At 36.2% G+C, this 22,403-nt stretch overlaps 1 protein-coding gene across 3 annotated transcripts in view; it reads left to right on the top strand.

Annotated features, from left to right (window-relative positions):
• The window catches only part of LOC145978693 (arylsulfatase H-like), a 45,697-nt gene that overhangs the window by 10,966 nt on the left and 12,328 nt on the right, over positions 1 to 22,403 (top strand). Inside the window, exons 3-7 of one of the 3 annotated variants that reach the window (XM_083111484.1) lie at positions 7,281 to 7,468; positions 8,923 to 9,026; positions 9,496 to 9,621; positions 14,436 to 15,179; positions 18,124 to 18,408. In XM_083111484.1, coding sequence (XP_082967610.1) covers positions 7,281 to 7,468; positions 8,923 to 9,026; positions 9,496 to 9,621; positions 14,436 to 15,179; positions 18,124 to 18,408 — 1,447 coding nt within the window. Of the gene's footprint in view, positions 1 to 7,280; positions 7,469 to 8,922; positions 9,027 to 9,495; positions 9,622 to 14,435; positions 15,180 to 18,123; positions 18,427 to 22,403 lie in introns of those variants that run through there. The other 2 variants (XM_083111483.1, XM_083111485.1) reach the window with 2 other exon arrangements.

Below are 22,403 nucleotides of genomic sequence, written 5' to 3'. Positions count from 1 at the left end.
TAGTGTAAGGAAATATGACACTTTCTTTTGTACAAATCAATTGTTTCACTTGTATACAAGAGTTGTTTGCTTTACAGAGAAGAGAGAAGTAGCTTTATGCATCGAAAAATGAGTCCGCACTAATGGTTCTTGCAAGCAGAGTGTTCCAAACCTCAGTGGAAATATCAACATATAATACCGAGAATGTATAAGGAGACTAATAAATCAATCACTCTTTATCTCATTTAGTCGTAACTTTAAAAATAATCAAATATTTAATTTTAAAATTACTGCGTATGATAAAATTCTGTAATCCTTCCCTAGCTTGTGAATTGTAATAATTTTCCAAATTCACTATTTTGCAGTTTGAATTCAAATCATAGAGAATAGAGAAATTAAGTCAATTTCATAGAAGATAATATTGGTACTTAACAAATCCATACCTGGATCTGTATGAGTTTATTATTTCCATTTGAAAAACATCGATTTAGTTTAGTTTGTAATTGTCAGGGAAAAATGTAAATTTTGTCCTGGAAAACCTGAAGAAGTCAGGGAATTTCATTTCTGCTTGTTTGTAGCCACCCTGAACACATTCAATGGGTGATATGTGGGAACACAAGTAGATGCTATCCCAGGTTTCATACTGCATTTCAATCAGTGGCATAGTGTCTGTTATATTGTAAAGTAGATAGAACAGAAAAACATAAGTGTCCAAAAGTTGGAATATCTTAATGTGAACCTAGAAAAACTGACGAATAACATTGACCCTTTTTTCTTTAAGATTCTACCAGAAGTCTGCAGTATTGAATTTTAATTTTATTGTCGTTGATTCAAGGCTACCAGACGTCCCTATTTATCCCCTGTTCCAACTTTTTGCGAACTGTAATCTTGTTTGTTAACTCACATTTAGAAATTTTATTTGCTTTAATAATCATGGCTAATAAGTATTCTTTAATTTATAAATGTATATATTATTTTCGAAACATATAGAATTACCATGGCTGTTCAATGGTTCTGGCATAAGAAAGGAAATTTAAAAACATTGTTAATTTGTGAAAACAGTACTTTTCGAATCCTTGTGATAATTGAATGTAAATAGGTCCCAAGCTGTTTGCTGTGTGATAGCCTTCGTCTGAAAGCGACAGTGTTGCTGTTTGTACGGAGGGAGGGTCTACCGCTGAGTTTAATTTTTCCCTCATTTTAGATCATGATATTGCAAATTTACAATAGTACATTTAGCTGTAGCTGCAATACCATCATAGCATTACTGGTCACATCTAATACTAAAGCATTTCGCCGACCACCGTGCCGGGCTGGTTATCACATCACGCTACGACTCCAGTGATCCCAGGTTCGAATTCCAGCCTTGGCTTGGGTGTTCTATGTGAGTGTCCCTTCATCAATATCATCTTCATCGTCGCGATTAGCCAAAAGTGACAGAATAGCGACATAAAATAACATATTTTAATCAATCCAACAACATTTATGACCTTCTCTTTGTTCCACACTTTCGGATGTGGCCTCGTTCCCCCTAAAAACAAATCCTGGGTACGGCCTTCAGTCACACAGTATTGTTGTCAAAGCGCAAAGCCAACCTTTTATTTATCAGCGTGTCCAAAAATGATTATTGGGGTTTCATAGTCATTTAATTTCCCTTATGTGTGGAGTACAGTGGGATGCACAAGTATTGCTTGACAAATTATCCATGATTATTTTCATAAGTTTACCTCTTACATCCTACGTGTTTTTAAGCAATGGATTTTTACTTATACTGGAGCATAGGCTGTCAGTAGCGTTTTTTGGAATTTTGTTTCAATTCTTGAGGTTCTCATTCAGTAAAACAACATGCATGAACATGGTAATGGACAATTTATTTGGTAATATGTATGCATCCCACTGTACAAGGATGAGGGCCTCACCTATGGGTCAGTGGTAGCGTCGTAGTCTTGTAATCAAGGGGTCCTGAGTTCGATTCCTAGTGGAGGCACATAGTGGTTCGGATCCCACTTTAAACTTTAGGTCCAGTCCCAATTGGCCTTACTGTGCATAAAGTGGACTTATAATACCAAAAAAAAAAGGTAAAGTGTTCCCCTGTGCTTAGCACCACACCATGAAGGCGTATAGGGGGTGTGGGTGTAACGCCCCACACTTTCTTGATCCGGTCGTGAGTGGGGGTGATGTGATCAGCATCATGCCCCTGACCGCCTTTACCCTCCAGGGTTTCCCCCAGGTACCCATGTTATTTGACACTGGGTGGGCGCCGGGGCCACTTCCAACGTTAGAAAAGTTCCCGGATTTAAACCGGCCGGGGATCGAATCCGGGACCTTTAGCATGGTAGTCAGACGCGTTACCGACTGAGCCACCGCGGCCACTTATAATACCAACTCAATTAATCAATCAATCATGTACAAGGACAAAGCTTACATGGGAGTAAACAACAGCTCAACAAGTTTACATAGTGTAAGTTATGAATGTTCAATGTGAGCACCTTTAGTGACACAACACACATCCATCCGGTAGTCCAATTCTTTCCAGGCAGGGGTCAGCATTTCTGGAGTGATAGATTGAACAGAAGCAACAATCCTGTTTCCCAAGTCTGGCAGGTAGCGGTAGTATGTACACTTTATCTTTCACATAGCCCCACAAAAATAAGTCAGAAGGTGTGAGGTCAGACCGAAACCCCACAAATTAGCAAAGTCAATGACACAAAAGGACTTCTGCACAGGAGTCGCCATCTTGTAATACAGCTACGAATCTGAAACTGATGGGAAAGAAATTATAAACGTTCAGGGTAGCGAACTTCCACAGCCGTTCTTATTGAACATGTACAATGTAGATAGACATTCTCCTTCGTCCGTTGCAATATACCAACTACTTGAAACCCCGGTAATCATTTTGGAACATGCTGTATAACCCTGTCCCCATCCCTACAACAATGTTGGCAATGTGGCTACAAAAGCTCCTACAAAGTCGGAATATTTTGAAGTTGTTTGAAATTTCCACCGTGTTGTTTGAAATTCACGTCTTGTTAACCTGACCTTATTATTTTGAAAATAATATTTATCTTGTTGCCCTGTTCTGTCCAGGAATCTTCCTTTTCTTTTACTACACACAAATTATTGCATATTGTCGGTATTTAGAAGTACACACGTACAGTGGGATCCATGAGTATTACCATACAAATTGTCTATCACCATGTTTGTGCACTTTATTTGACCCAACAAGAGCTTCAAGAATTAAAAGAAAACTCAAAACAAGCTGTTCATAACTTCTTCACCAGCATACATACACAAAATTCCTTTGCTTAAAATCACATAGAATGTAAGAGAAATATTAATGAAAAGTACACTTTACTACACACATTTCAAACTGCTTACTTGGCTTATTCACCATTGAGCACAAATTGTATCAAAATAAAAATTCCGAAAGACCATGCATCTTATCCTACTGAAACAGGATGAGGAGTGCAGCCGAGTGGCTGTATGTTACAATTTACCTCATGATATTCAGGCATATGGTATCAAAATGCAGTATTTACCTGAAGATGGCAGGTTTTAAAAATTCGACCTCATAAACGGTAACTTAGAAACTGAATTTTTCAATTTTCAGTTTTTTTGGAAGAAAAATTAGTCTCGCGTTTTTCGAAAAAGTTTTCGTTTTGCAAAATAAATTTCGTTTTTCGAAGAAGAAAAAAATCTGCTTTATCGTTTTTCAAAAAAAAAAAAAAATCGTACTTTTTTCGTTTTCGAAAAATTCATTTTTCGATTTTAAATTTTAAAAAGTGCCCATCCCAACTTTTTACCATTGCACTAACTTGCCCCCACAGTTTATCACACAGAGATCCCTATACATTCGGCGCTCACTCTATGTGCATCCATCTGGCTCTGTGTAATTGTGTAAAGAACTGTCTCAATCCATCTGGCCCTGTGTCTGAGACTGTAACGATTAGAAATCCGATATTTATACCTCCGACAAACTGGCCTGCCCCCATCCACCAGGGCGAAGGCCCTATTGTTACCTTTCAAACAGGAAAACCGTTGAAAGAAAACAAACCATTGACGTTCCTGGTTACCAGACAAAAAGCAACCGTGGCAAGAGCATTTACAAACATTCAGCCTTTTGCATATATAGGGTCTCCCCGATGGTAGCGTCATCGCCTTGTAATCAAGGGGTCCCGGGTTCGATGCCCGGTGGAGGCACAAGTGGTTCGGATTCCACTTTAAACTGTAGGTCCAGTCCCGATTAGCCTTACTGTGCATAAAGTGGACTTAAAACACCAAATCAATCAATCAATCAATCAATTTTACATATATATATTTCCATTTTCCAGCTGTATGCATTAAAACCACACAGCAGTCTAAACTCATTATTTTATGACACCAATCTTATTATGTGAGGATAGAAGAGGTTTGATCCAATAACCTCTGAATATTAACATATGTATAGTGTGATTCCCTCATTCCCTCTATGAGCTGTATGTTTTGATTCAAGTGTTGGACGAAAGCCTGCATCACACAATCCAGCATGTGCAAGGAATGTTCTGCATGTCATCTCGTATCTGATTTTGCCAGCCTCTGGTGGAGTGGTTCGCACAGCATGCTACGATGTCAGGGTCCCAGGTTTGAATCCCAGCCTGGGCATGAGTGTTCTTTGTGAGTGTCCCTTCATCTATCACATCATATTATTTATTTATCTGTGAAACTAACCTTTATTGGCAGGAAAGCAAAGTAAAGTAAACCAAATCATTCAATCTATCAATACTTTTAAAGTAAGTTTCTGTGTGAATTCACCTTGTTCTGCCAACCACAGTGCACAGTGATCCAGAATACCAAAAAAAATCGGTAATAATCAGGAACTCGTTATTTTACCCCTAAATCAAATAAAAATGTGTAAGATTAGCATTTTTAAGGAAAAATTTACACTTTTTGTGTCCAAAGAATTCACATGAAATTGATTATTTTGATTTTTATACAAAAAGTATAATATTTGACCTATGTCAATACACACTAGAGACCAGTGTAATACTAAACACTGAACTTGGAAGACTGAAATACATTCCCAAAAATAGATTAAATAAAAATAAAGATAATGATAACAATAATAATAATAATATATAATAGCAATAATTGTGAAAGTATCGTTAAAATTAATTTATGCACAAAATATGTTTATTGCCAGGAAAACAGACTTCCTATCAAATGCCTTTCAAGAAAAATTAACGTTTTTAAATGCATTAAATAATATTTATTCACTAGTTCCGAGTCTTTTCCTTATCCTTCGTCCTTTAAATGTGCTTTGGTGGCGAATGTGAGTTTCTTGGACATACTTTCCCAGCAAAGTAATTCAGATTATCGCTTTTTATTTCTGTTGCTACTTTCTTCAAAACTAACAATCTGCTTTTGTGAGTGCATAGAGTAGAAGAAAGGGTAACTACAAACACCCCATTTTTTAAAACCAACTGAATTATTTTTAAGAAAATTGTCTTCTATTCTGCAACAGTTTGCATGTTTTTAAAATACTTTGCTGCAGAACCGCGACACATCAAAACTAATGTTCTTAATACATTCTTCAGCGATATTGTCAATATTTACAGAGTCGAACACAAATGCTTAATTTGATCATTCCTATCTTCTTCAAATTTTTTATGATGAAAGTTTTGAGGATTTCTATGACTCACCATTAACTCGAAAAAACCCAAGTGATTTTGAAATATTTTTTCATCTCTACCAATGACTGCCTGAGGCGACCCTTTTCAGTGAACCCTTCCAACTGTCATGACCTTGAATCAGCTATGGGGATCCGTTAGTTCCCTCACAGACTGTGGAAACACTGCTTGTATAAATTTCACCCTAAGCGTGTCTCGGAGTTTCAGTTTGGTATTAAAGATGTTCTTTTTTCTCATTTTATCAGTTGTGAAATACAATAAAGATGTTAAACTAAATAGAAATAGGTGAGTGGAGAAGGTTACATAATTTAGAACTACATAATTTGTATTCATGTCCAGATATTATTAGAATAATTAAATGAAGAAGACTTAGGTGGGCAGGCCATGTGGCACGAATGGGAGAGGAAAGAGGAGTTTACAGGATTCTTGTTGGGAAACCTGATTGTAAGAGACCTGTTGGAAGGCCAAGACGAAGATGGAGGGACAACGTTGAGATGGACCTAAGGGAAATCGGTAGGGATGGAAAAGAGTATATAGATCTTGCTCAAGATAGGGAAAGATGGAAGGCCTGTGTTGCTGCAGCCATGAACCTTCGGGTTTAAGAAGGCTAGGGAGTTAGTTAGTTAGTTAGTTAGTTATGTTAAAAATTGATACAATTAGTTTAGCCAATAAATGTACTGTTATCAAATGCTTTTATGTAATTATAATTTGGACATACAAATTAATTTTGCTTGTGGGTAATATTTACACAGCGCGAGTCTTTGGGAAATTTTAGGGAGGGTGTTGATGAAAGTTCTGGTGGTGTTAAGGGTGTTTGGATAAATCACTGTTACACTGCACTACTGCTATATGTATTTAGCATCAGCTGATAGCAAAATCGAAAACCTTCCATTCCACAGTGTGTGCACACACATGATCACGTTTGATTCAGGGTTGCCAGCTGACCCATTAACACCAAAGCACACTTCTACAAATAAGCTAAATTTGTCAAAAGTAGCAAAACTTTTCTCACATACCATTTTCACAATACTTTAAAGTATCCTTTGCTTTAGAAATCGTCGTGCGTAATAGCGTCAGAAACTTGGATCACTCAAGATAACTTTCACATTTTGATGTCAAAAATGAAAACGTTATATTTTATTATTTTTCAAATGTGTGTTCCTTTTCTGTTCAATACTGAGAAGTTTATAGTCTACTTACCACAATGTTATTATCCGGTGAAAAGAATATTGCTACAAGAAGTCTTAAAAATAAGATTATAGTCGAAAAATTTCATTTTCATGAACTGCCATTTTGAGACCTGAGAACAAGAATAAATAATTGATTTAGAGAGAAATTTCTCTGGCAGTTTAATGCCCCATTTAGTTGTTTAAAGAAGTGCTCATGTTTTATCCCCTTTCTGAAAAGTGAAAAACTTATTTTTGCTGAATTTTTTGGCATCCTGTATCACTGCAATGCCACGATTATTAACCCCACATCCACCCCAGTGTAACGTCATTTTATCACCAAATATAATGCTTCCATACTATGCAAATTTAATCTTACCATAAATGTTGTGCAACTTTGCATGTATAATGCAGAATATAAACACTTAGTTGAAAATAGCATTTTAATTTTGTGTTACTGTGCTTGCAGATGTGCTTAATAGCATCAAATGCTCTATGCCTGAGTGCAGTGGCCTTTCTGCTTTGTTTTAAAAGTGGGAGGGCCTTAATGGAATCAGAGGAGTTGCCAAACTTTGTCTTTCTGGTAGCAGATGATCTAGGAATAGGTGATTTAAGCTGTTTTGGAAATGATACAATTAATACTCCAAACATTGACAGGTATGCTACTCCACACTTTTTACATATCCATAATATTGAGTAACAATTATGAAACTTTTTTTTTTGGTTTATTTTTCATTATGTCTGGAGATGGGACAGAGTAATTTATACTGTATCAATATCAGCTGTTATATTGGACTATTTGTTAGTTTTACAAATCTGATATATTTATAAATTTCCTATAATTTACTGTGAAATTGTGTCAATTGATTTTTTTTATAAATATAATTCATACATTTTGGTTTTGTATAGTAAACATCTAAATACATGGTTTGATTTTCAAGGGCAAAGCCCATTGCAATCATCTGGTGCATACATTTATTAAGGAGCATTATATACCATCCATGTTCTAAGGAGCATTGGTAATTTTTTCAATATTGAAAAAAAATTCATGTAACTCTGTCTAATTTTTTACTATATGCTACATCAAGAGATGCATATCAGGATATACAATATTATTTATAGTGAGATTTAATACTTATGAATATAGTAGGGTTGAGTCAATACCACTGTGAACTGATACCCATACCAATGCACTCTTATCAGTGTGCACCAATACTGATATACTGATGCTTGAAAATTGTAACAACTAAAAGTACTCAAAATATTGATTAATAATATTGTGTAAGTATTCCACTTCAATTGCATCAATTAGATTTAAAATATTCTAGAATTACATCAAAATATTAAAATCACTGGTAAGCCTCCCCAATGGTGCAGTGGTAATGTTGTCACCTTGTAATTAAGGGGTCCCAGGTTCGATACCTGGTGGAGGCACATAGTGGCTCGGATCCCACTTTAAACTGTAGGTCCAGTCCCGATTAGCCTTACTGTGCATAAACTGAACTTAAAACACCAATTCAATCAATAAAATACCTAGTATGTAAACATGTAATCCATTTTTTTCCCACAATGCTTGTGCAAAATGAAAACTTCAAATTTTGCATGATTTACAAGATAATTAGACTCCGTGAAAACATTACTTTTCACAGACCCTGTCGAGGATGAAAATGCCAGTAAAGTATCAGCTTGTACGAGTAAATTCCAACTGATACTTTCCGATACTGATATCAACTGATACCGATACATCAGTATTGGTATTGCCTCAGCCCTAGAACATAGTTACAAAATCTTTTTCACATCACCTGGTACATGTTTTGTATATTTGTATTCAAAACTTTTTACATTTATAATGGTAATTGTTACATCATGTGTAGTGTAATATTTAAAGTGATAGTCATTTTGTGATCATCAGTTTAGATTCTGTTTCTGGAAAACTGTGTCTAGTAACACTTGACCAGTGACTTGCACTAATAAGATATTAAAATTATAAACTGGTTGTGTTGCTGCAGGTGTCTATAGAAATTACTTTTAACTTCCAGAAAATGAATTGCATTAATTAGGTTTCTTCCCTTGTTAATTTATTAGTAGACTTGTGATTCGCTTTTAAACAGGTTGGCTGCTGAAGGAATGAAACTGACGCACCATTTGTCAGCATCTACAGTTTGTACTCCTAGTCGAGCTGCCCTTCTTACAGGAAGATATCCTGCAAGATTTGGTAAGAAACTTCTACGAAACAAACTGCCATATTGTTACTACCAGAATGAATTGTAAATTTTCTTGCTTAGATCATGCATGTTTTATTAAAGAAGATAGAGAAGGAACATAAACGTTGGCAGCCTAACCAAGAAAAATTGCCAAAAAGTTATATACAAATTACATTTATAGTTTTTAAAAAATCCCCCCAATAAGCTTTCATACCATGTTACCACATTCATGGTAATTTTAAAATTTTACATGTTGTGATAACAAGTGTTGATTTTCTGATTCATAATCTGAATTAAAAAATGTAGGCATTACTTTCGTTTGATTGTATGTTTTATCTTCTGTTTCCTGATGCATATTCTAGTTCTTATAAGTTTAAATATACAGTACTTCCTATTACATCAGGTGCTTTTTCAGTGCCATTTTATATACAGGCTAGATAAATATAGCCTAGTATAACACTATTTTGACTTTTTTTTCAGGAATGGAAAGTGACAATGGATGCCCTTTGGTTTCTGTGTTTGTAGCTAGTCGTGTGGGTCTGCCATCCAATGAAACAACATGGGCAAGAATGCTGCAGAAGTATAAATATTCTTCAGCTGTCATTGGTAATAACATAAGTATAAGTAGTTGTAATATATAGTACTATTTGTAGGTCTCTAGAAACTGCTGATAATTTTTTCATCTAAAGTTTTTAGCTTTCACACAGTTATTTTGTTTATGTGTGGGGGTTGTTAAAATGTCAGCATCATGCTAAACAAAGTCATGTTATAGAGAAATATAAAATATATAAGCAGGGTGGCTACTCACTGGGAATTCCTTGAATTCCAGGAATTATGCGTGAATTATTGGCTCCAAGAATGATGCGTAAATTTTTATCCATAGACGTGAAAAATTGCAACTTTTATTAGTCCAAATTCCATTGAATTGAATATACAAGCTCTGAGGCAAGTTCTTCACAGTTTAGCTTTTATTTGTATTGAGGAAGGAAAACAAAGCTCTGTGGAATATAGAACAGAATTCAACCTGTTCTCTTTGTTAGTGTCCTTTGCAGAAGAATCTATTAGACAAAGAGAGGATTATTGCAAAATAATATAACAGTACATAGTAATGCACCATTATAATCTGATCAAATTATAAAAATAATACAATTTGCATTGAAATAATTTATTCCCTAAATATAGTGTTCAACAGCAGTGGAACACAAGTTGTTAAATAACAGATTATAATTTTTATGAAAATTGCAGCACTGCTTTGAAGTTTAAAAAGTTATAAAAATAACCCGTACATTAATTTGTGCTTACAGTAGCAATATAAAGTGCTTACGATCACAAGAAAACATGCATAAAAACATCGAAAAGGCAGAATTTATCAAGTTTGCAGGATAATTATGCTTTGAGGTGATATTCTTGATGATTTGCATTCAGATTTGTGTGAAAAGGGCATGTTTTGATCTTAGTTAAGTAATAAGTTCAATAAAATGCATGAAAAGCACCTTAATTTCTAAGTCAATCCTAATCTTTATTCCTACTCTTAAATTAGGTAATTCCTTGTAACCATCTTCTTTATGGGAAAAATCTAATAGGCACAGGAAAAACTTTTTTCCCCTCTGTAGATGAAAATCTTATAAGTAACATTTTAAAGATAAAAAATAATTAAAAACATTTGATTTTGTATCAAACTATGTTTATATTTTACAAATAATGTTTTATACTAAAAACATAGATTTTACAGTATATATGAATAGGTTTCACATATGAAAATGTTTTCAAAGTTGTTTGCCTCTGACAATAGTGAATTAACTATAGGTTTGGGAACACTAGAGAGAGAGAGAGAGAGCAGTAAAAAAATGGAAAGAGCATAAAATGTAATATTTTCGTGTAGCCTAAAACAGTCTTAATTTTGGCTCAAAGGCTTGCATTAGTCAGTCCTGTATCTGAATGTGTTATACACTAAATGTATTTGGGCTGTAAATTTGGCTATAAGCAAGTTCAAAAATTGCTTGAACATGAATTTATTTCATCAAGTCAATTACAGGTGAATAAGGTGATTTTCTCCATGTGAAAAATAGTGCGAATCAAGCAGATAAGTACATTTTACTACTACTTCTGAGTAAAAATTGGTTAAATTTGACTGTTTAGAAAAAAATAAGTGATAATATAAATATAAGATAATCTCTCAGGACAAAAGTGAGATGATTGATACAGATCTTTGTTTCCTATGACCAAGCTTGTCTTCTATTGATCAGAAGTGCTAGAACTTCCAGCCAAGTCTCATGAAACATAATTCGGATACTGCAAGCAATCATGGAATGACATAATCATTTTAATAAAACATCGCATTATACATATTTAAGTATATATGTGATTACTTTGATCATAATATGTATATATTATGTGTTGAAAGCTGTTGTATATTTGTTTGGTCAAACTAAACTATAATTGTATATTAAACCTTCACCACTGCGTGCAACTAATTCCAATCCCTTGTTGACATCTTCCGTCACGTCGGGTGCCCTGTTTGATTATGAATTGAAAGTGTGCCAGCTGGAAGTGGAGTGAAGAGATTCCGAATACCTACACTGAATCGGTAGACTGAGTGATGTAATACCTGCACTGTGCCATTTATCGGCTTTTACATTCTTACTTTCAGCAAGAGAGAAGTCAAAATTCGACACAGGGCTATACTCTGTACAGATATCAATTCTGCAAGTGCCAAATGAACAAAACACCTTCTGTTCTGGCATTCACATGGTGACTGACACCATCTTAATTTCTTTCATACATAATTAGTTTAATAGTATTTTGTTTAGTTCTTGGTAGACTTAGTAGTATTACATTAATTTTATTTGTTGACCTTACCCGAGTGATTGTCATTACAGGCAAATACAATGTAGATTAATAAAGATAGCATTTAAAATATTCAGCAAAGCGAGAGAGAGTAAAGTGTTATTTAGAAACAAAATATTATCCTTGTTACATGAATGTTCATTATGATTAAATAAGGCATTAATATAATCATTGTGGTTATAATTATTTAATGACAGTTTGTATGTATATATAACTTTATTATTGTTTTAATACTTTTGTTAAACTTGTTAAATAACTGTCCAAACTTAACCAGTGAATTTCATATTTGACACAATTAATTAATATACTTGTTAACTTAGTGCATCACGTACCTTTGGTATCCCAGTTATGCAGGTTCACAGCTATCTTTCAGCTGTACAATCAGAAAGGTATTATGCATCCCAATTAAAACAAATAAAATTTAGATGTTAATTCCGAACCAGATCAGGATCAACCTTCCAGAAGCCAGCCCTCATTGCAGTGGTTTACACATCGTGCTACGAGGATCACTATTTATATTTTGAGCCTAACAATGAAAAAACAGGAATTTGGCATTGAAAACTGCTTTATTGTTTTTCGAAGTATTCTCCTTTATGGTCAATACACTTTTGCATTCGTTCGAACCATTTGTCAAAGCAGTTTTTCCAATCTTCTTGAGACACCTCCATAATATGGTTTTTGAGAGGCATCAACGGCATCTTCCGCCGACGAAAATCGTTGTCCACGCAATTTATTCTTGACATTCGGGAACAAGAAGAAGTCATTGGGTGCCAAATCAGGACTGTATGGTGGATGACCCATCAATTCGATTTTTTGACTGTTCATAAAGTCGGTTGTTAGACGAGATGTGTGACAGCTGGCATTGTCTTGATGAAGAATGATCCGACGGCGTTTGTTTGTTTTCCGTATTTGACCGAAGACCTCTGGCAAACAAATTGTTGTGTACCATTCAGAGTTGACCGTTCTACGTTCCTCTAAAGGCACAGTTGCCACATGACCAGTTTTCCTGAAAAAACATGCGACCATTTGTTTCGATCTGCTTCGAGCGTGAACAACTTTTGTTGGATTGGGTTCATCTTGAAACACCCATACAGTCGACTGCTGTTTACGTTCTGGCTCATATGTATATATCCATGATTCGTCACCTGTTACAATCTTATATACACCACGATTGTATTTATTGAGCATTTCTTTGCACCAATTGACGCGAGCGTCTTTTTGAGTTTTTGTCAAATTGTGTGGGATCCAACGAGAACATACCTTTCTCACAGCTAAATGACCATGTAATATTTTATATATGCTGGTGGAACTAATGCCTATGGTTGCCTCAATCTCACAGTATGTCACATGACGATGTTGCAGTATTAGGTTTAGCACAGCATCAATGTTTTCTTGAACAACAACTGATTTTGGATGATCTTCGCGAATCTCGTCGGTGAGCGAATGGTGGCCACGATTAAATTCATTATACCAGCGTTTCACAGTGGCAAAGGATGGGGCTTCATCGCCAAATGTGGAAGTAAGTTGATCGATGCACTCTTGTCTTGATAATCCACATCGAAAATCATAAAAAATCATCGCACGAAAATGTTCACGAGTTAATTCCATTTTATTGTTGTCACACAATCTCCAAGGCAACATAAACAACACAAATGAAGCTATTGACAAAACTTTTGAAGTACGTTATGGTCAATAATGCCAGATGATTCCGTGCAAACGTCAAATCGTGCCTAACTTCAATCAGTGTTGCCAAGGCTCAAAATATAAATAGTGACCCTCGTACAATGCAGGGGTCCTGGGCTCGAATCCCAGCCTGGGCATGGATGTTTGTGAGTGTTCATTCATCAATTTCATCATATCATCACTCATCCCCATCTTTGCAAATTAGCTAAAAGTTGCACAAAAGCGAAGTAAAATAAAGCAAATCAATCAATCTTCCAACAAGATGGAGTCTCGCAATTTTGCCAAAGAAGTCCGATGTTTCTTCGAAAAAACTTCAATGCAATGGAGAGGATCTCAGTTCATGAAGTGGCCACCATGGTCACCCGATCTTACTGTGCTTGACTTTTTCTTGTGTGATTTTAAGGACCAGGTGTATGTTACAAATGTTCAAGTTCTGCCAGACTTATGCGAAAGAATCTGTGCTGCAATCAACAATGTGACAGAGTACATATGCACTGAGATGAAATACTGTTTAGACGTTTGCCGTACACCAATGGTGCACATGCCAAGTGTAGTAGGTATGTAACAAAATTTTCTGAGTTTGTACGTATGTACGTATGGCCCCCACTCACGACCGGATCAAGAAAGTGTGGGGCGTTACCCCCACACCCCCTATACGCCTTCATGGCGTGGTGCTATGCACAGGGGAACACTTTACTTTTTTACTTTACTTTTTTTTTACTTTTGTACGTATGTAAGAAGTTTTGAAAATGAATCGTGGTAAGTATAGGAAATGTAATAATTTATTTTATTATGGTACTAAATGGAACACCTGGTTTTTATTTCCTTAATAATATGCAATCAGTGAACTGATATAGTAGCGGATTAAACATTGCATTTTCTAATTTTAGGGAAGTGGCACGTTGGATTCAACTGTGAGGAATGGGGTGACCAGTGCCATGGTCCACTTGGACATGGGTTTGATTACTTTTATGGCCTTCCACATACGCTAGAGGATGAAGGGTTCGAGGATGAGGATTATCCATTCCTTCTATTTCCAGTGCATTCAAAACCTCATCGGACAATGGCAGGAACTTACGTTGGCCTGCTAATAGTTATATCGGTTCTTCACAAACTTGGATTTAGGGAATATTGCATAAAGTTTTTTCTGTGTGGAACATTTGTGTTCATATGCATGTGGTTAGTTTTTGCTCATTTTCGAGTTTACGAAAAGAGATGGTGGAACACTTCAGGATTCATGAAGAAACTTTTAAAAAATGTGCTCATGCGAAACAACGAAGTTGTAGAACAACCTGTAACATTGCCAGGTCTTGCACAGAGATTTGTTAAAGAATCTGTGTCCTTTCTGGAGGACTCTCAAAGATCCAGGGCGAGATTTCTGCTCTTCCACTCTTTTGCCCACGTGCACACTCCACTTTTTTCGGCACCCGAGTTTGTTGGGAAGAGTAAATGTGGACCATATTGTGACAATATAGAGGAAATGGACTGGGCTGTGGGTGAGATACTGAACACCTTGGACCATCTTCATTTGACGGAAAACACTTTTGTTTATTTTGTCTCCGATCATGGAGGGGATGTGAATTTGTATGATGAAAATGGGCTGCGAACTGGAGGTTACAATGGAAGATTGCAGGGTAAGTTACTTGTTTGATCTCTTTTTAGGATTGTAATTGGCAAGAGTCTCATGTTTATTGTGAATAAAAGATCTAGATTTCTGTACCAAATCTGGATACATTTCAGGATCAAAAGCAGTTTTGGGTCATTCCATGTCAATTCACCCAATAAAGAACCGAAATGTCACCCACTGACATGGATTTCAACGAAGTTTTGTATACTTGTAGCTTTGACTTAGGTAAGAAGCTGTATCATTTTTTTCTTCTCTGGGCCTTATACTTTTACAGTTACAGGAGGTCAAAGTATTTGGAATTTGCTAATATATGTCACTCCTGGCTCTTAGTTGCAGGAGTGTAGTACATTATGAAAATAATTATATTTCAGCATGCAACCTTCGTAGCTCCTTGAAATTTTTTTTCTATAATCCAATCAAAGTGTGCAGATTCAATTAAAAATGCTCGAAGACTTACAGGTTTTTCCTAGGGATGGGACCGATTAATCGGTACTCTATTGGTATCGGCTGATATAGGCATATCGGTGTATCGGTAAAATTACCGATTATTTTACCGATCCGATATATCGATTATTATCTGATAATTTAGTGCAAAATTCTGCCATTTTGTTGTAATTTTTATGGATAATATCCATGCCCTACTTTCTAAAAAAGTAAATGTCTAAATATGCAATTTATCTTGCACTGGAGTCACCTTGAAACACACATTTATTATAGAGGTCAGTGAACCTTTCAGGTTCTTCAAGGACCATTTCTAATTTTATATCGGATCGGTAGAATATCGGTTATCGGTATCGGTAAATTTTATATCGGTACTTCATCGATATCGGCCAAAATTTCATATCGACCCATCCCTAGTTTTTCCCATTACAAAAAATTATTTTGCATAAACAAAACATGTTTCTTACTGTAAAAAAAACATCAATTTGCACTGGAAAAAAGTTGTGGGTTTTGATGGCGTATGTATAAAATTTATGATAATTTATGAAACACACTTAAATTACGAGGGTCGTTTGAAAAGTTCTAAGAATGACAAAGAAAAAACAGTTAACTGTTAAATTTGGTTTTATTTTTCTACATAGTCTCCCTTGAGAGCAATATACTTCATCCAGTGTTCCAGCATCATGACCCAATCACGAAACTAAGATTCCTCAAGGCTTGCAAAATAGTGCCTGGCACTATTATGAACATAGTTTTGTATTAAAGCTAAATTCCATGCCCTTTGAGAGTTAATGTCTGCCAAGTGGCTTTCATTGGGTGATGTGGGGTCAATGTATTGAGCTCCATCTCTGCCATTTTTCTAGGTAAATACTAAAGTTTTGGAGCTCCTTTGAGGATCAAACCCGGGACTACTCACACCAGCAGGAGCTCTACATCTATGGCTGATTCTTCCAATATAATTTTTAATCATAAATCTAATTATATATTGTTCTTGTACAATGGTAAAAAGTAAAAGCACACTTTTCTAGATTTAATAATCAAACATTATGATCAGTATTGTATTCAGTTTTCACAAGTATTGGACACTGATGAACAAATTCTCTCCGGAAATGGACCAGACAGACTTCTGAGTTCTCAAGAATTGTTGCCACTCTCATCTGTTGTGTGATGAAAACACAGACATTACCATGATAAACTACATTTATTCGGGTAACTTTACAAGCAAACAGAGGTCATACAACTTTACATATTTTGAACACATCTTCCAACTTTGTGTACAAAGACTATTCCATAATAACAGTCATTTGCATTTTCTTTCTCTATGGACCAACACTACATAATCTTCAGTGATTGAAGTGAAGATTTTTAGACTGTTGTTAGCCCTCGATAGCTCAGAAGTTGATCCAGAACTAAGCTGGTTGATATCCTTATAGAATCTTTTCATCATTTGCCACCAAAGAAAGCTTTCAGGAATTACAGTAGACATTGTCAAGACAAACGTGATAGGGGTCAGAATTGTTTAAAACTGCAAATAAAATATCGTGTTCATTGTGAATAAAAATTGATAGTTTAATATACTAAAAAAATGGTAAAATCTCACACCACGTGTTGTTAACATCATAAAAATGAAAAACTCAATATGCTGACCAAGGCAGAAATTTATTTTATTATAAAACATAAACTAAACGTAACGTTTCAACCTTCTACCAAGGTCTTCTTCAGACTCTGCACCAAGTACAAATGTAACAAGGTACAAAACAGGATGATATATATACACAAAAATACTCCCCTCCAGACTATTAGAAAGTTGTTCTGCAACATTCTAGCAGGTGGCTTTCCCTTGTCAACTGTACTTTAACCTGAAAGTGAATGTGGTTGGACTCTTTATCTAATGCTCTTTTTCCTTCATTCTAATAGTCTGGAGGGAAGTATTTTTGTGTATATATATCATCCTGTTTTGTACCTTGTTACATTTGTACTTTGTGCAGAGTCTGAAGAAGACCTTGGTAGAAGGTTGAAACGTTACGTTTAGTTTATGTTTTATAATAAAATAAATTTCTGCCTTGGTCAGCATATTGAGTTTTTCATATCATGGAAACAAGGCTTAATGGTGTTATAATCATAAAAATGTAAAAGACTATTATCCAAATTGTTAAACCCACCTAAGTTCTTCAGGAGGAAGGGAGAAAGGCTTAAATGCACATATGCATATCCTCTTCACTTCCGTGATGAACTTAAAAGAGTTTCAAATTTTAGAATGTTCCAAGGTACATGTCTAGACAATAATCTTTTACATTTTTATGAAGTTTAGTATACTGAAACTGAAATGTAATATTTGTTCATTTTAACAGTTGATATTGCATATCTTAAACAGGTTTTGAATAAATCCTGACCAAGGTAGCTTTCTAAAATGAGCTTACAACATAACAGCATGAAAATGTTCAGTATAAATATGAACAAAACACACAAGATTTTTGGATACATGTAGTACCTAATATTCTTATTCTCAGGTGGCAAAGGACAAGGAGGAACGGAAGGGGGAGTGAGAGTTCCAAGCATAGTGAGGTGGCCAAAGAAGATTAAACCCAATTCGTCATCATCTGCTGTTACTTCCCTATTGGATCTTCTTCCTACAATATATGATATTGTAAATGAACCTTTACCAGAGGATCGAGTTATTGATGGAAGAAGTATGTTGCCACTGCTGCAAGGAGAAACTAATAATTCTCTTCATCAGTTCTTCTTCCATTATTGTCAAAGCAGCATTCATGCAGTTCGCTACATGCCAAATAATGGTAAGACTTTGAATAAATGTGAGTATATACAGTGGAACCCCAATTTTACGTTTCCAGCTTTTACATTTTTCCACATTATACATTCAATCTTGATCGTCCCAACACAGCAAAATGTTATAAAATTTTCTTCAGTTTTCCATTTTCCCGCATTTTAAGTTTATTCAGCTTTGTCTCCTGAAAAGCTTAAAATTTACGTTTCCCTGTAATAGCAATTCTTGTTTTGAGTTATTGTCGACATTTCCAAACTTTTCTTTACTATATTCTGATTTCATAATTCAAATAACTGAGAACGGAACAACTAAAATCAACAAAGAGGTTGGAATAATAACAACCCGTGGTGCAAGAGCCTTTGCAGGCCAAGGCCTACCTACCGAGGTGGGAGATCATCCAACCAAATGCGGGGTGACATGTGGTCAGCACGACAAACAGCCAGTCATTTTTGTAGGTTTCCATGACTGGGTTACTACTCATTCATAGCTCCCCAATTTCCTCATGATGGTGGGTGGCCACCTGTCCCATACACAGGCTGAAAAGTTGTTACGATACCTCCCAGGGAACTCAAACCAGCACTTGTCCTGTACCCCGAGTCCAAAGCTGGATGCTGTAGATCACATGGCCACAGTGTGGGACTGGTTGGAATAATAGTATTATTAAAGGTCTTATAGCACCAACTTGTCATTTGAAGATGAGTGATTGGAAGAAGCTTTCATCAGTCTTGAGTGTGATAAATAACACCAGAACCATTCAACGGGGTGAAATAAGGGATTACATGGTATGTAAGTATGCCTAAGTATACATTCTGTAAAGAAAAAATAGCAACACTTGCTCAGATATGGTTTTCACAAGATTCATTAATCAAAATGATTTTGTACATGAATTCCTGATAACATTATAATGCATATTCGCAATGATCAGTCCAACGTTAACTACATACGCCACAGTTTCAACTTATTGACATGACTATATGAATTTATATGCATATATCACTAGTTATGTGTGTGTTTCTATAAAAAAGCCTTTGTAGAGAGTAATACATAAAAGTCAAAGAAACAATAAGAAAAGCACAAAACAAAAATATAGAATATCTTAAGGGTAAGACATATTGTGTACGAACATGGATAGTACAATACAGCAAACTAGTATTTTGTATGACCACCATGGGCCTTCTGCAGTGCAGCCAATCATCGAGGCATGCTGTTTACAAGGTTGTGGCAAAGTGTAACCTCGATTTCATGGAACCAAATCCGGATTATCTGTTTCATGAGTTCCCTCCTATTCGAGAATGTCTTGTTATGCAGGCTTCTGCTCATAATGGTCCACAAATTTTCAATGGGATTCATGTCAGGCGAGTTTGGAGGCCACCAGTGTCTCGAAATACTCACGTCCTTGAACCACGTATTGACTATTTTCGCTCGGTGACATGAAGCATTGTCGTCCTGGAAAACAAAGTAGTCCATATTTTCTCCAGAAAAGTATCCTCTAGCTGTTGTAAGAACTTTACATTCCAGAATATGAAGATATTTTAGTTCATCAACTGACCCTTCACATATCTCCATCCTTCCGACGCCTTGAGCAGTAAAGCAAGCCCACACCATCACTCTGCCACTGAATTTTTGCGTCTCTGAAACACAACCCTTTTCAAGTTCCTTGCCCTTTCACATCCACAACTTCACACCATCATCGTTTCCCACTATTCTAAATCTCTTTTCATCGGAGAAAATGACGTGCTTCCACTCGTCTTCAGTCCAACTTCAATATCGCCTCACAAACTCACATCTTGCTGCCCTGTGTGCTTGTGTCAGCTTCGGCTTCTTACGCAGTTTCTTCTTCCGAATACCCACTTTGCGCAGTCGAGACAATATAGTTGTATGGCTGATTGCAATTCCAAGGTCATTTCTAATTACAGAAGCGAGTTGGCAGGAACTCATTCCTCGATTCTGCAGTGATGTTGTTTTCAATTTCCAATCTACTCTGGGTGATGTTTTCCTTTTTCTACCACACTATTGCCGAAATGACGATTTGTTATGCTGGTTTTGCTTGTGAATTACTCTTCCTGATGTTGAATGGTGGATTTTGAGTATTCCACTGATGTGCGGCAGAAAAAGCAGCTTGTTTTGCCCCCAAAACCCCAAGATTTAGAAAACATCAGAACGTCAGCATCCGGAATTTTTCAAAAAGTCATGACCACCAGTGAAACCAGGAAACCTTATCCAGTGCACCAAGATATCACTTCAGTCCTGCCTGAGTTAGGCAAATGGCTGAACACCAATGAAGTCTGGTGTCTAAAATCCGACAAAACGAACTAGTTTGTAATTATGCACAAGGGCTATTATTCAAAGAAAGTAAAATACAAACTAAACAGTGACATCACAAAAACCCCACAGACAGGTACAATAGAATTATGAAAAATACAGTGAAATCTAGTTTTATACTAAGTGAACAAGACCACAAATTCCTTCTCAACCCCCACTCTTCACCTGCCATTGCCTATGGCATTCCCAAGACCCATAAACCTGGAATCCCCATGCGCCTTATAATAGCTGGCTTCGATCACCCCACAGTCCACCTAACAAACTGGCTTAAGAACAAAATATCTCTGTTCAACCACAAACTAACATACGTGTTGCGCAACAATGCTAAAAATCTCGTGACTTCAATAGTACAAGCTGACACTGCAAAATTAACCAGCATTGACATAGTAATAGTTTTTCTTGTATGTATGCATTGCTTGCATTGTAGAATTATTTTCCTGTAGTTTACGGTTATTACAAGCATAAGAAAACAGTTTTTCATTGTGACGTTTCAATAGAAAACACGCTCCCTTCATCAGACACTCATTTCCATTTTGACTAAAGATACAGTTATAACATTGGTTAGCAATTTTTTAAACAAATGTAACAGAAAACATCAAGAGACTTTGAATTACTTGATTCATAATTTTAAATAAAAAAATAATGTGATCAATTTTTTTTTTATCTGAAATAAAAATAAAACCGGCTGCTTCTTTTCACAGTTAAGTTGCTATATTAGAAAATGTAACATTGACAACGTCCATTATATAACAGATTATTTTTGTTTAAAAAATAGCTATCCATTGTTATAACTGTATAATGTCTGATGAAGGGAGCGTGTGTTCTCCTGAAACGTCACAACGAAAAACTGTTTTCTTATGCTTGTAATAACCGTAAACTACAGGAAAATAATTGACATGGTAGATATGTACAATTCAAATCCCATAGACCTAGCTGCATTTAATTGAAAGGTGGCTGACAATAAACAAAATCCCTGCTCTAGAGTTACAAGAAACAAGCAGGCTGTTGGAAGTTTGTTTAAAACACAACTACAAGGGTCGTTCAAGGTTGACCGGGAATTTTATTTCTGCAGAGAAAATAGGTAGCAGAAGAAACACCAAACTATGTCAGTTTTTCAAAGTATTCTCCGTGCGCGCCGAGGCACCGTTGCCATCGTTCTGGCAGCTCCCGAATTCCTTTGGCGTAGATAGAACTTGGTTGTTGTCGTAGCCACTGGAGGACATCGCTCCGCAGTGCTTTGTCTGTCGTGAATTTATTCCCTCCCATATGGTCTTTAAGGGGTGCAAACAAATGATAATCACTGGGGGCTAAATCCGGACTGTAGGGGGGATGGAGCAGAACTTCCCAGCGCATGTCGGCCAGAGTTGTTGTTGTCACATTGGCCGTGTGAGTGCGGGCATTGTCATGGAGAAGAATGACATTTCCAGACAACATCCCAGGTCTTTTCTTGCAAATGGACTTTCGTACAGCACCACTCAACAATGTGGAGTAATACTGGGCATTAATCGTACTCCCTTTGTCCAGAAAATCCACATGGATAACACCCTTCATGTCCTAGAAAACACTTGCCATGATCTTTCCAGCGGACGGCTGCGTTTTGCTTTTCTTGGGGAGCGGGAAACCTTTATGCCGCCACTCCATGCTGCGTCTTTTGGTCTCTGGGGTTGAATTGTGCAACCATGT

This window comes from Lepisma saccharinum, chromosome 25, assembly GCF_977018435.1.
Source record: "Lepisma saccharinum chromosome 25, izLepSacc3.1, whole genome shotgun sequence".
Taxonomy (NCBI): domain Eukaryota; kingdom Metazoa; phylum Arthropoda; class Insecta; order Zygentoma; family Lepismatidae; genus Lepisma; species Lepisma saccharinum.
The sequence above is the reverse complement of the archived record's forward strand: the minus strand, read 5'-3'. Positions and strand labels throughout refer to the sequence as shown.